This window comes from Hoplias malabaricus, chromosome 8 (assembly GCF_029633855.1).
Source record: "Hoplias malabaricus isolate fHopMal1 chromosome 8, fHopMal1.hap1, whole genome shotgun sequence".
Lineage (NCBI taxonomy): Eukaryota > Metazoa > Chordata > Actinopteri > Characiformes > Erythrinidae > Hoplias > Hoplias malabaricus.
This window is the reverse complement of record NC_089807.1, coordinates 3706693-3720307: the sequence shown is the minus strand read 5'-3', so window position 1 is coordinate 3720307 and position 13615 is coordinate 3706693. Positions and strand designations below refer to the sequence as shown.

The following is a 13615-nucleotide window of genomic DNA, read 5'->3' as shown; positions in this document are numbered from 1 at the left end:
GCTGATATGTGTCCACTCATTGTCCCCAAACACACATAATTGTTAGTCCCCTGTTAGACATGGTATTGCCCAGTAAACAATTAGCCGTTGATTCAACGTTGAAATAACGTAACGACTGCCGTCTAATCAACGTTCTTTTAAGGTTGAAAATGAAAGTTGAAAAGACGTCCAAACACAGACATTGAAAAGTCGACTCTTATGCGTATTTTGGACGTCCATTGACGTTATCAATTTGGTCCCGCAATAAATTACTTGTATAAAACGCGTTTTGGACGTCCACTGATGTTTAAAATATGTCCTTGACGGACAGACTACTTTTAGACCTATTTTGAACGTCCAGGGATGTGGGTGGGCCCAAGGTTAACAGGTATTTATTTATTTATATATTTTTTATATTTTCAATTTTATTTTATTTTCAATATTAAATTATAATAATTAAATTATAATAATATTAAATTTGACTTTCACCATTAATAGCATTATTTGAAATGATAACATATTTTCTTTCATTGTCACTGTGTGGCATAGTAAACATTTAGAGACTCACATTGTCTGAATAATTAACAGAATCTAAAGCAAAAAGGAAGAAGAGAAAGCAAAGCGTGACCATATGTCACACTATTTTTTGAATATTTTTTTTTTAAGAAAGTTGGGTGTAGTTTGTGAGTATGGGAAATGTTACCCCTGCTTTAGTTGACATTTAATCAATGCAAGTTTTTATCAGTGATTCCTACTAATTGACTTGTCCTGTCCTACGTCAGCAGAGACACTCTTATTTGTTACAGCCTTTCTCTAAATTTAGAGCGAAACACAAAGCACCTGTCACAGTGGAATTTATAGTTTTAGAAAATGTTTGTATCAGTACATTTGGAGAATATCACTTTAGGTCACTTATTTGCAAACCTGTAGGGCTTTTTCCATTCCCACAAATACAACTGTTACACATTTACAACTGTTTTGTTGAAGGTGCCCATATCCAATTTTAAACACACAGTTAAAAAAAAAATCTCACACTCAGTTTCACTACAATTACAGCAGTGAATGTGGTACAAAACACTTTTACATATGGTAGGGTGACCAGACGTCCTCTTTTACCCGGACATGTCCTCTTTTTTTAGACTTAAAAAATGTCCGGGCGGAATTTCACAATCGTCCGGGATTTTGTTTTTCTAGCGCTTACATAGAACTTCGAGAAGTTTCGTTCAAAAACTAGTCCCGCCCTCCCCTACTCCGATTGGTTCGCTTGAGTGATAAGGGGGCGTGGTGAAGTAGCCTAAAATCTTCTGATTGGACGGTCTGACTGTAGAGCTACCGTTATTGGTCGATACCCTTCTCTGTAAACATTTTATTGGTCAGTCTGCACGTCAGTAGTCCTTGTTTACGTCAGGCAAAGCTCGTGTACCTACCCTCATCTGGTCACCCTACATTTGTATATAAAAAAAATTTAAAGCCATAGACAATTGGACATTTCCAAATCATTATGTGAATGTGTGAAATAAAGAGTTACACACACCTCTAAAATATTTTTCACAAATAAACAAATGTTTTCTGTTTTATTTTTCTTGGGTATGTCTTGCACAATCCCAAATCAATAACATCTCATAGAATCTGTACCTATGAGTCTCAAATACTGTTTTTTTTTCCTGTTCACCTGTCACTGTGGCACCAAATATGGCTACATGCCCAACAATGCTGTTGTTAATTTCTCTTTTATAGTCTCTGTAGGGTGAGTACAGATGGGTCAGTTAAACTTTGTGACATTTGCTGCATTTCCTAGTAAATGAACACATTTTTTTGTATTTGTCAGATTTGTCTGTGTGCTTGATGCTACTGAATTTTCTGAGTGAATGTTTTCAACCATCACTTTATACAAGGAATTTACGAGGTGGAAATATCGCATATTTTTGGTTAATAAATCAGTAGGAATTGACATGTAATTTTCTATCAACTGAGCTATTGAATATGCATTTCAAACATATCTTCGCTGTTCAGTGAAAAACAGCAACATTACAGGAGTAGGAAAAAACCTTATATTTCAGTGGAAATAGGTAAAAGTATTTTGGAAGCAATTTTGGACAGCGACGATATAGAAGCGCCTCCTTCCTATTTTACTACATCTGTATCCACAGCACAACAACGTATTAAACACTATTTCACTAAATAACTTCTAGAAAAAAAAATAAATAAAAAAATACAAACAAACAATAACAACAATATACGTTCATATAAAGGTAAAAAGATTTAGCCTGATAGTGTTTTTCAGCTCCCTAATGCTCCCTAAAAATTAAAAATGATTTTATTTCTGCTTTTATTTTGGCGGCAATATCACTTGACTGTGCTTCAGCTGATGGTGCCACATGACCTGACGTCATCTCTCTCATGGCTACTCCTCTGATATCGAGGACGTAAACATTAAACGGCATTACTCACAAGCGGTTGAAGAAAACGAAGAAAATGTAAGTGCGTATGTTTAAAGACGCTTTTCATATGCAGGGATAAGCCTTTTACAGCGTGTAAAGAAGACAAACGCTCTGTATATCTTGTAGTTTTTTCACAGAACATTGGTGACAGCAGGGTTAAAATTAATTGAAAAAATATTCAGCTGTGTAAAATGACATAATAATTGTGCTAACCATTCGTGATTTTTTTAGTATCTCTATCTAGTCTTATGCTGTCTTTAAATTCTCTGGCTTACTTTTCTGAATTCCTCGTTCCACCTTAAACTGTGCAGAAACTAAATTTTGGCGAGTCTAACTGTTCGACTGCAGCATGTTTTAAGGTGGAAGGGGAAATTCCGTTGTGTCTTTTCAAGTGAAGTGATTTCAGTCGAGTTCAGTTGAACGATAAATCGTCATTGTTTGGGGTGTATGTAATACTGTAAAGTAATGAAATTGGATGTATCATTTAACTGATTTAAATGAACCCTTTAACCCAGACATTGTCAGGAAATTTATGAGTTAAGCATTATGTATAAAATGGGTCAGATATGAGACAGTAATGTAAATATCTTTTTTTTTCTCGGTTACCTCATGTCAGTGACAAACTCTTGTAAGAAACTCAAGTAGATTCACTTATTACATCGGTACGACAGCCTAGTCTGTCCTTTGCTCTGCATATTTTGTAGGATGAAATGGAGCTAACAAATAACAAACACCTATTAAACAATAAACACCTAACACAATTAATTAAACAATAAACACCTAATAAACAAAATAGAGCAAACCAAGGACTGCAGTGTGTAATTGTAAAACTGCATGGTACTCATTTATGGTCAGTAGTGCTGATAAAATGGACCGTATTTGTAGAAAGCAGTACTATGGCTCATTAAATTATTATTAGTCTTGGTTTATTAAATGCAAAGGGTTTCCCCAAACATAGAAGTAAATACATCATTTCCAAGTAGATTAACAATGTTTACTAGAGTGAGGCCGAGAGGCCTGTAAAAGGTGGAATGCCCTTGGAATAAACACAGTCATGTCTTTGTTATATTTATTTGTACCCTGGGGGTTGCTGTTTTACCACTCATTGTTTCTCAAGTACTGTGTTTCCTTCAGGATCAATAAAAAGATATCAGTGCTTTTATCAGACACTCTTACCTTGATAGGCTTAGTGTAGTACAAAAACAGGTAGGCTCTGGACTCACTGCGAACTGGATACGAGCTTACAGATAATGAATGTGTTTTTTTGGGGTATATAAACATACACAAAAATCATTACAATGTTGTTTTTGGTGTGTGTCAAGGGGATTAAAATCTATGTATATTTATAGGTAACACTAAATGTTGTTAGGTTTACATTTACATTTCAGATCTGTACCATTTCAAGTTACCCCCACACATTCTTTCCGTTCCTTTATTTTATTTTAGATGAAGTACTCTTATTAGCATTACTGATCATCTGAGCAATCTGAGGCTTGACTGGGAAGTGTGCTGCCATGCATCCGTTTGGCCGTGAGGAGGAAAGCTCCAGGCAAGACCTTTTCACCTTCTTCACACAGTGTTTACAGCATGCAGAATGGGAGACTGCAGCTGCCTGTGTCCAGCAGCTTGGTCAAAAGACTGGAGACCTTCCTCAGGACCCCCGTGACATCATTACAGCCATCATAACACACCCTTACCCACTTGGGTGAGTAGAGTGTTGAATTGTTCAGAATTTAGATACTGAGTAGTGATTCATCATTTCATCATTCATCATTTCTAGTCTTTTAAGTTCTTATATAAAAGACTAAAAAATGATGATAATATATATATATGTGTGTGTGTGTGTGTGTGTGTGTGTGTGCGCGCAATTTTTTGTGTGTGATGGTTCAGTAGTTAATCACAAAGACAAAATATGTCTAGATTAGTCATCCTATATTTTTTTAAACATTTCAAATACATTTTGTAAGTATTTACATTATTTTTCAGAGACAGAACATAGATCACAGAAATAGCCATTCATTGATATCTGAACAAGAAAACTGAATAGTCTGCTTAATGTTAGCTAGTGTGGTGCTTGCTAAGATGGTCATTTACAGTGCTTAGTAAAGCAATTTTCTAAAACACTATGAGTTTTTGGTAATAGTGATAGTGAGGTGTGAGGACAGAAACATCCCTCACACTGGTGAAGAGTATAGTAAACAGAAGTGTTGCTGGGTTGTTTATCTTGTCTTCCTTATTTATGTGAGTTTAATTTTTGGGTCTGTCTGTAGGTGGGAAACCGTGGGAAGCCCTCACAGATTGGCCTGGTTCTGGCTGCATGTCCTTGATAAATATTTTAAAAATAAGGTAAAGTACAATCAGCTGTTTGCTAACTCCTTTTTATGTGTATGTGTACACTCTCTGAAAAAAGGTATGGTAGAAGTACATTATTGTCACTGAAGGTACAAACTTTAAATGTACCTTTTAAAAGTACAACAGTGGTTTTAAAGTCCTGCTTTGTTTCCTAAACATACATTACATTCTCTTCTCCAGAGTGAGATGTGAATATTTGTAAACATTTATTATAGAACTATGTAAAATAAAAGAACATAACATAAGTCCTGGAGGTGAAATGGGGTGTATGAAATCAACACAATTTTGAAATATACAATTATAATAGAATGAGGTGCAATTACGTTCGATAACTGAAGGTACAGAATATGTACCATTGAGGGTACCACCATAGTGACAGTTTTCTGACAGTGTATGGATTCTACCGTCCTGTTCTGCTGTTCTAATCTATCTATCTGTCTATCTACAGGTGTGTGTATCAGTCAGGAGGGAGTTGGGTTTTTTGCTACTATTAGAAGAGCTTGGGGAGGAAGTTCCTCTAACTGTGCTGAAGGTGGGTCAAATCACTGCTCTTGGTTTTATTACTGAAAGTACATCTGTGCTTAATCATTCATTCATTCATTCATTCATTATCTGTAACCGCCAGTCCTTCACAGGGCAACACAGACACATTCACTCACACACTCACACCTACGGACAGTTTGGAGTCGCCAATCCACCTACCAACGTGTGTTTTTGGACGGTGGGAGGAAACCGGAGCACCCGGAGGAAACCCACGCGGACACGGGGAGAACACCTGTGCTTAATCAATGAGGAAATTATGAACTTCAAATTAGCTTAAAATTATCATGCTCAAAATCAAGCACAGGCTATGGGGCAATAAGTACAGCAGAATTGAGGGTAGAGATGGAGCCTCATACAAACCCTTTGCGGTGTATTGAAGTGGTAGTAGTGATTCACAAGTGATCATAGCATAGCTACATAATGACTTTAGTTATGCTCACAGGGTTGAATGCTATCATATCCCTACATAAATTTTTCACCTTCCAGGTTTTCCAGATGATTAGAGACTGTAATTCAGATCAGAGGTGCACAAACAGCTTATTACTAAACTTAATTTCAGAAGAAATGTTGGATGAGCAGGTGTCCACAAATGCTTGGTCGTGTACTGCATTATAGCCACATTTTCTCTTTTCTTTTCCCTCAGGAGCTGCACCAGGCCTTCCTTGACTCTGAGTTTGCTGATCATAAAGACTCCCGTCCTGCTGTTCCTGCTGCACCCGTGTTAAGTGATGCTGCTCTGTCGTGTATCAGTGTCCTTTTGTCTAGCGGCCAGTCGAGACTTGCGCATGCTCTGCTGGGCTTCCTCAGGGGTCATGGGCTGCAGGATATTTTTCTGCAACAGCTTATGAAACTGGTGACGATGGGCGAGAGGAGTGAGGGATGGGCGGAGGAAGTGTGTGCAATACTGGCCCTGTTACCCAGTGAGGGCTTTGGGGCCCAACTTGAGCCCCTGTGGGATGGACTTTGGGGGTCCCGCAGTGGGCCACTGAGTGAAGAGAAGGTGATGGGGTGCCTTCTGCGGCCACAAAGCCAAACGCTGCTCATACAGTATTCCTCTGCAGCACTGCGGCTGCTTCAGAACATGCTGCTCAGAGAGACACCACACACACAAGGTATGGAGTGCCTGGGTTTCACACACACCACACACACTATGGCTGTGGATAATTTATTTCTTTAACCATATAATACAGTACCAGTCAAAAGTTTGGACACACACATTCAGTGAGTGTTTCCTTTGTTTTGGGCCATTTTCCACATATTGTGAATGTACAGTACCAATCAAAAGTTTGGACATCTTCTCAATGTTTTTTCTTTGTGTTTTATTATTTTCTACATTGTAAATGAATGTGGAAGACATTAAAACTGTGAAGGAACACATGGAATGACATACTAACCAAAAAATGGTTTTCTGTATAGTAGTGAGCTTTTGCTTTGATGACAGTGTTACACACTCTCTGCATTCTCTCAGTCAGCTTCATGAGGTCATCACCTGGAATGGTTTTCAGTGAACAGCTGTGGCCTGCTTGCCTTCTTAATGTGTTTGAGACCATAACTTGTGTTGTGCCGAGGTAGGGGCTGGTACACAGTTCTATACAGTGATACAGCCCGGCTCCACCAATGACTAATGAGATTATGTACGCAAACTTTTGACTGGTACTGTATATCACCATTTGGTGGGCAAGATTATTTCAGATTTCAATCACACAGAGGGGGATTCTGTTATCTTTTTCAAATTAAACCATTTAAAACTATCACAAGTTCCTCAGTTTTGAGTGCATCTGTTACAGAGCTTCCTCTAAGGTCAGAAACACCAGTGCCATATTTCAGCATGTGGTGTGTAAAGTCCCCCAGCACTGGGCTGTGTAGCATTTGAGCTGTGTTTTCTGGTTGTGATGTTGAGGCAGACATTCTCCAAGGGAAGTCTTAGTGTTGGCATTAAAACAGCTGAGCATCCACTGTTTTTAGGAAGTGAGAATAGTTGATGGTGATTATTTTGAATGCTGCCAGTTGTCTTCAAATCACACTTCTCCTCATGTGGTCACAGATGACTCACAGAGACATTAAGAATTTGACTCAGGATTTGTGTACAACAACAATTTTGCCTTCATTAAACAGCACAATATGGAAAACAACTGTGCCCTGAAGTGAATTCTGAAACGTGCGTTAGCCACTAATGAGAGAAGTTTTGACAAATTTGGACCCATCCTTTTATCACCCACCTCTATTTTCATTGGATCCTATTAAAGCCCTCTATCATGTAATCTTTTGGAAACGTGGAATTATTTGTCCCATATGCAATTACATATTTTTTAAGATGCTTACTGCACCTTAAAAGGTTATTTATATATTGATGTAATCTTTCATCCCACTATTTAAAAAGATTCTTCTGTCAATATATTTTGCATCCAATCTAAATACTAATGCTTAGGGTATTAATCCTTTAAGCTGACTTACCTGAAGCAGAGAGGGTCGTGCTTGGTTTCTGCTGCCATAGCAACCGGCTGGCTGTTTGGAAAGCCATTTACTTTGAGTGTCTGGGCAGTGGAAAGCATTTCCTGGAGCAGGTTCTGGTAAGTGCACGTGTTCATATTGATGATAATAACAGTGTATTGTAATTGTATTTTTTCTTAACATCAGTTTAAGTCATAATGAAATGTTTTTTAAGCTAAAGTGTGTGTGAGTGAAGTTCATAGTTGAAATACTATTACTAACAGGGGCATGATAAAATAAAAAAATAAATAATTAACATTCTGAAAGCCTTGTATTGGCAAACTGCTGAACAAATCTCAAGGCAGGAAAAAAAGCCTATGAAGGTGTGTGCTTTTGTGTATATTGTGGTAAGGTCTTATTTTGCATGTAGGTAACTGGGCTTGACCTCATCAAGAGGGAGGAATTTTCAAAGCTGGAGGCATTGCTGGAGTCAGAGTTTAAGCCTCTGTCTCGCCTCCTGCTGTTGCTCGGATGGAAGCACTGTAAGAGCATCGACTCCGCCCAGGAACTTCTCAGGATTCTGCACCAACAACAGGTAACACACATCGGAAATTATTTTATGACGTGTTATAGCTTCATCTTTTATTCCTTAATGATTTGCAAAAAACAGCATTTATAAATAATTACAGTATATTTGAATTACAACTGAATGTAGGTCAAATACACATGCTTTTTTTCTTGTCGGATTTCTGTCCAATAAATGTCTGTATGTAGATTTCTGCACCCTCTGACTTATGAGGAGCATTGATAATGCGCTTTATCTTAAGCTGATAAATGCTTAAATCGGTATCTCGGAATATTGGGAAACTGCTGTGCAAAGTAATCTCTAGGACGATTTGTATAAGAGCTGTGGTCTTACATAAGTGAACTTGGGTAATGTTAAAGTGGAGCTGTGTTTCTCTCTTTCTCTCTCCTACTCTCTCCTTCTCTCCTTCTCTCCCTCCATTCCTCTCCCCACTCTCTCTCTGAATATGCAGGCCCAGGCCAATGATACTGTGCTTGGCGAGTTTGCCAATATTCTCTTGTCTCAGCTAGGGGTCTTGAAATGGTGTGTCAAAAACAGTCCGTGAGTACAAAATACAGTCCTTATTTAATAATTATTATTATTAAAAAAATGCATTTAGTTTAGAAAGCTATGATTTGGTACTAAAGAATTTATTAAAATTCTAAATGTAGGTCAATTTTTATTGTTAATATTCAAAACCTTTCCATTGTTATTGCCAGCATATTTTTCCATTTAAAGTGGACATATACTCCTTTTCAAAAAGGTATAACAATTCCCTGTACTTTTCAAAACACTTCTAATATGCTTTTGTCAAAATACCAAATGGATCAAAGGAACCAGCACCTTTCTTACCCTATCTGTAAAGCCTTGTTCAGAAGGACTGGTTTCAGCGACTATTGAGCTTCTGTTTACTTTCAGGCACCAGAGCCAAGGAGTGGAGTGCGAGGAGCAGAAAATCTGGCTTTTAGTTACTCTTGCTTTGTTTTTGTTTTTCAACAATTTCTTTCAACAATTTTTATTTTCTTTATATTAAATCACTGCACTAATTTATTTGCGCTCATTGTGTTTGCTCTGCTCAGTTTATCCTCACCACATGACACCATGTGTGGGATGGTGGGAGGTCCAGATCTCCAAATTTATGTGCTAAGGCTCTCCAAAAGTGATTTCATTTTCATAATATGTCCCCTTACCTGTTATGTTTATATTATTACTATTAGAACTATTCCTTTTTCTCATCCTGAGTCCCAGTCAAGTGCACACTATGCTGGTATTTAACAATGAAAATGCTTTCACTGTTAGCAAGCACTCTATATCCATTAAAAATATCAGTGGTTAGTGCTTTTCTCTAAACATATTGAAGCTGGTTGTAGAACTACATTATCACTTCTGAACAAGTCAAAATAAGCTGTATGTTTGGACACTGTGCTAAAGATATTTTCTATAATTTAAGTCCATTTTTATTTGAATATATAATAATTATTTAATAATTTAACCTCTATATTTGAAAGATTTTCAAATGTGTGTCTGTGTAAATAGAGGGATTTCCAATGAGGCCTTGCTGTCTCAGTTGCACACTCTGGATCAACACTCTGCTCTCTATGTTCTGAACACTCTCTCTTCTCTGGCCAACTATGAAGAGCGGAGAGTGTTGGACCTACTGCAAGCAGCAGGTACTACACATGCTGTATATATATATATATATATATAATCTGTTTTTATTTTTTTAAATCATGAGAGCACAGATAATTTTGTTAATGTATACCTTGTCATCTTATTGTCTCTGACAGTTTTACTGAATGTTGATTTGGATTTGTTGTCTATTCGTTGTCTAGCCTCGTAAAAAAAAAAACATTCTTGTACTGGTGTTGTGGCTTTTGTACACATTCATAAAGCCGCTTACTAAAAAAGTAGTTTAATAACACCACACACCTGACAGTTATTCCTGTGGTGTTTTGCAGGTAACCCTTCACTTGGAGACACTCAGAACAGCTCTGTACAGCGGAACATCACACTCTTTAGAGGTTTCTGTGCCATGAAGTATGCCATCTATGCTGTGTGTGTGAATGCACATGCATACACTGGCTGCTCAGACTGTGGTTCCCTGCAGAATTCACAAACCCAAGAGACCCAGGCAGCTGAAGGTTTGTGCATTTTATTTATTATTAATGTGTGTTATACATGTTAAAAACTGTAATTGCAAGAATATTATAATGCATTAAAATGCTTAATTATCAATGACATCAGTTATTTTTTTACATTAACATATACTTTGTTTTATTTGTAAAACCGAAGCTTAACCCACAGCTTTCCTTTTTATTCAGCAGTGTTGCTCTGCTACAACCTGTATCTGTCTCATAACACAAACTGAAATGCAGCAGTTATTAGGCCATATAAGAGACACGTTAACAGTCACCAAAGGCACAGTGGTTGTAGTTGCTCTTTCCAGCTTAACAAAAGTTCTTTAAAATTGATTTTATCTTCTTATTTTAACTTTTCATTTCAGGAAACTCCTCACTGTTCCAGCACTATCTTTCCGAGTGTCAGCTCTATTTGGAAGCAGTTCCTGCAATGTTCCGCCTAGAGCTCCTGGAGAACATCTTTTCTCTTCTGTTTTTGTCTGACGCTGATTTTAGCCATCAGCTGGAGTTGTCTGGTACTGCCACAGTGACACAAAACCGTGCGGAGAGTGAACCACAGAGCACCAGAAATGACACGTTTCTGCAAGACAGCAGCATAAAATCTGGAGATGGGCTGAAGGACGAGCAGAAAAATGCTGGCGATGCAGAAACTAAGGGAAACCCCAGCCATGCTTTTCCTGATTTGGGGCACCTGATTTCAGGCTGCCGGGGCTTTCTCGTGGATGCAAGTGTGATGGAGGGAGTCCTCCGACTGCTAAAGGAGGGGCTTGAGGGTGTGTGTGCGCTCGGACATGAGAACAGCAGAACACTGTGCACTGAGGCAGAGCTGGCTGAGAGCCTTGGTTGCTCTGTTACAGTGGACACATTCAGTTCTCGCTTACAAAGGCTGTCCAAACGAACAGCTGAAGCGACTTGGAGGCTACAAATCATTACCAGTAACAAAGCTAATGGGGTTGGTGAGTTACAAAATTATAGTGTGTACCTTGGTGGTTAGGATCTAATTATCTTCTAAAGTATTTGTTTTGAATTTGTCATTGTTGTGATTTCACACGTTTGAATATATTCATCAATTAACTTTCTAGTCTGCTGTACTAGATGAGCCCAGCCTTTTCAGGCTGAACTGATGTTGTGTGTGTGTGTGTGTGTGTGTGTGTGTGTGTGTGTGTATAGGTAGGATGTCTCTACCTTCCCCAGGACTGAGTTCAACTTTGTCTGTGAGACACAGTAGCAGCAGTGGGGTTTCTGGCTCGAGAAGGAAGAAAAGAAGCCATCGTCATCGATCTGAGCGACATGTTTTCTCTGACCACCAAAATGGAGAGGTCAGCGCCAGCACTTCAGGTGAATGAAAACACACACATTTTATGTGCTGCATAGCTGCATAACCCTATCATGAAACTAAATAAAAACATAAAATGTAGCCAGCAGTGTTGCCTACAGAATATTTATATATATTTTGTTCAGCATATGTTTTTTTTATTATTTATATGTATCTTCCATTCTTTGAATCATCGCCTTAAACAGGAATTTTATTGCTAATATAAGGATTCAAATTGGGCAAAAATAATAGACATGGCTATAAATATAGGTTTATCTTTACTGTTAATCACTTCAGTGGTTTGTATACGTTCTATTTCATTTCCATAGTTTTATCTCAGAATCAAGAACAATAATGATTCCTTTCTGGAGAATTCCTCTTTTCAAAATTCAACCCAATATGAATGCCACTGCTTAACCCTTCCTTCTATGGCTTCAATACACACCAGCCATAAACACAATGTAACAACTAGAACGTCTGTTGTTTCACCTGGACGTGTCATTCCTTTTCTTCCAATACAGCTTCTTATGAGTAATGCATGGCTCAGTACAGCTTTATCCTCCTGCTCTGTACATTTATCTCAGTTGAGCTTACCTTAACATGTGTGTATACTTTTTCTGTCATTAGAAAAACGTTCACAATAGGTGCCTACTATTCTATAGTAAAAGTTTCAGTTTTATACTTTTTAATTCTTTATTATCAGTAGTGTTCTTGTTAAATATTTATCATTATCCTTAGCATGGTTATGGCTTTACATTGGGAGCCATACTGAGAATGGTCATAACGAGTACTGTTTTTACAGATGGCAGCAGTGTTGTCGCGGTGTCTTTGAAGCAGGAGGGGTGTGTTCATTCTGGCACTCATAGCTGGCTAGTCCCTGCCATGCTCTCCCCACCAGAGTCTCTCCTTATCTCCTGTATCCGCAAGGGCAACTATATGGAGGCCCACCAGGTGAAAATCATCATTCAAAACCAAACGACTTGAACAAATCATTTGTCACAGTTTTGTCATTTATAGTTTACGTAATTTGAAGGTGTTATCTGCCATTCACTCTGATCAAAAGTTTAAATTTTCCAAAAAATCTTTGTACATCAGCTTACATTGAAGGTAAAAAGGATTTTCCTTTTCATATTTTGAAGACTCTTTGTCTTTATCACATTTTAATTGGTGCCGTGAGGAGAATTTTTTTTTAAACATAGAAAGTCATCAAAGCTTATAAGTGAACTCAGAGACACGTATAATCTGTGTTACGTAGGTGATGCTGATGTTTGGACTAGAGAATGCACAATGTTCTGGGGAGCTTTTCTTCATGGAGCGTTATCGTGAGGTTTTGGCTGAGCTTGCTCAGGTGGAGCAGAAGATTGAGAGTCAGTCTCTCTCTTCATCTTCATCATCCTCAGAGGGGTTGGTGTCAGCGGGCATCACGGGACCTGGCCGGACCAGACTGGGCAGCAGCAGCAGATCCACACTACAGAGCATTGGGAACGCAGCTGCAGCAGGTTGCTCGACAATACACACATCCTGTCTTCTTCAAATGCAAAGAAAAAAAAATATACCAGGTCCCGTGATATATATATATATATATATATATATATATATATATATATATATATATATATATATACAACTTGGAGGTTGTGGGTTCGATTCCTGCTCCAGGTGACTGTGAGGAGTTTGGTGTGTTCTCCCTGTGTCTGCGTGGGTTTCCTCCGGGTGCTCCGGTTTCCTCCCACAGTACAAAAAAAAAACACATGTTGGTAGGTGGATTGGCGACTCAAAAGTGTCCGTAGGTTTGAGTGAATGTGTGAGTGTGTGTTGCCCTGTGAAGGACTGGCGCCCCCTCCAGGGTGCG

At 38.3% G+C, this 13615-nt stretch overlaps 1 protein-coding gene across 1 annotated transcript in view; it reads left to right on the top strand.

The window, feature by feature from the left end:
* The first annotated feature begins 2371 nt into the window (after positions 1-2371).
* zfyve26 (zinc finger, FYVE domain containing 26) overlaps positions 2372-13615 on the top strand; it is a 34024-nt gene continuing 22780 nt past the window's right edge. The window contains exons 1-14 of the mRNA XM_066680014.1: positions 2372-2456; positions 3867-4125; positions 4691-4766; positions 5221-5304; positions 5959-6427; positions 7761-7885; positions 8176-8340; positions 8783-8871; positions 9847-9980; positions 10269-10451; positions 10814-11404; positions 11619-11786; positions 12566-12714; positions 13019-13262. Of these exons, the coding sequence (XP_066536111.1) occupies positions 3935-4125; positions 4691-4766; positions 5221-5304; positions 5959-6427; positions 7761-7885; positions 8176-8340; positions 8783-8871; positions 9847-9980; positions 10269-10451; positions 10814-11404; positions 11619-11786; positions 12566-12714; positions 13019-13262 (2668 nt within the window). The 5' untranslated portion in view covers positions 2372-2456; positions 3867-3934. The remainder of the gene's footprint in view (positions 2457-3866; positions 4126-4690; positions 4767-5220; positions 5305-5958; positions 6428-7760; positions 7886-8175; positions 8341-8782; positions 8872-9846; positions 9981-10268; positions 10452-10813; positions 11405-11618; positions 11787-12565; positions 12715-13018; positions 13263-13615) is intronic.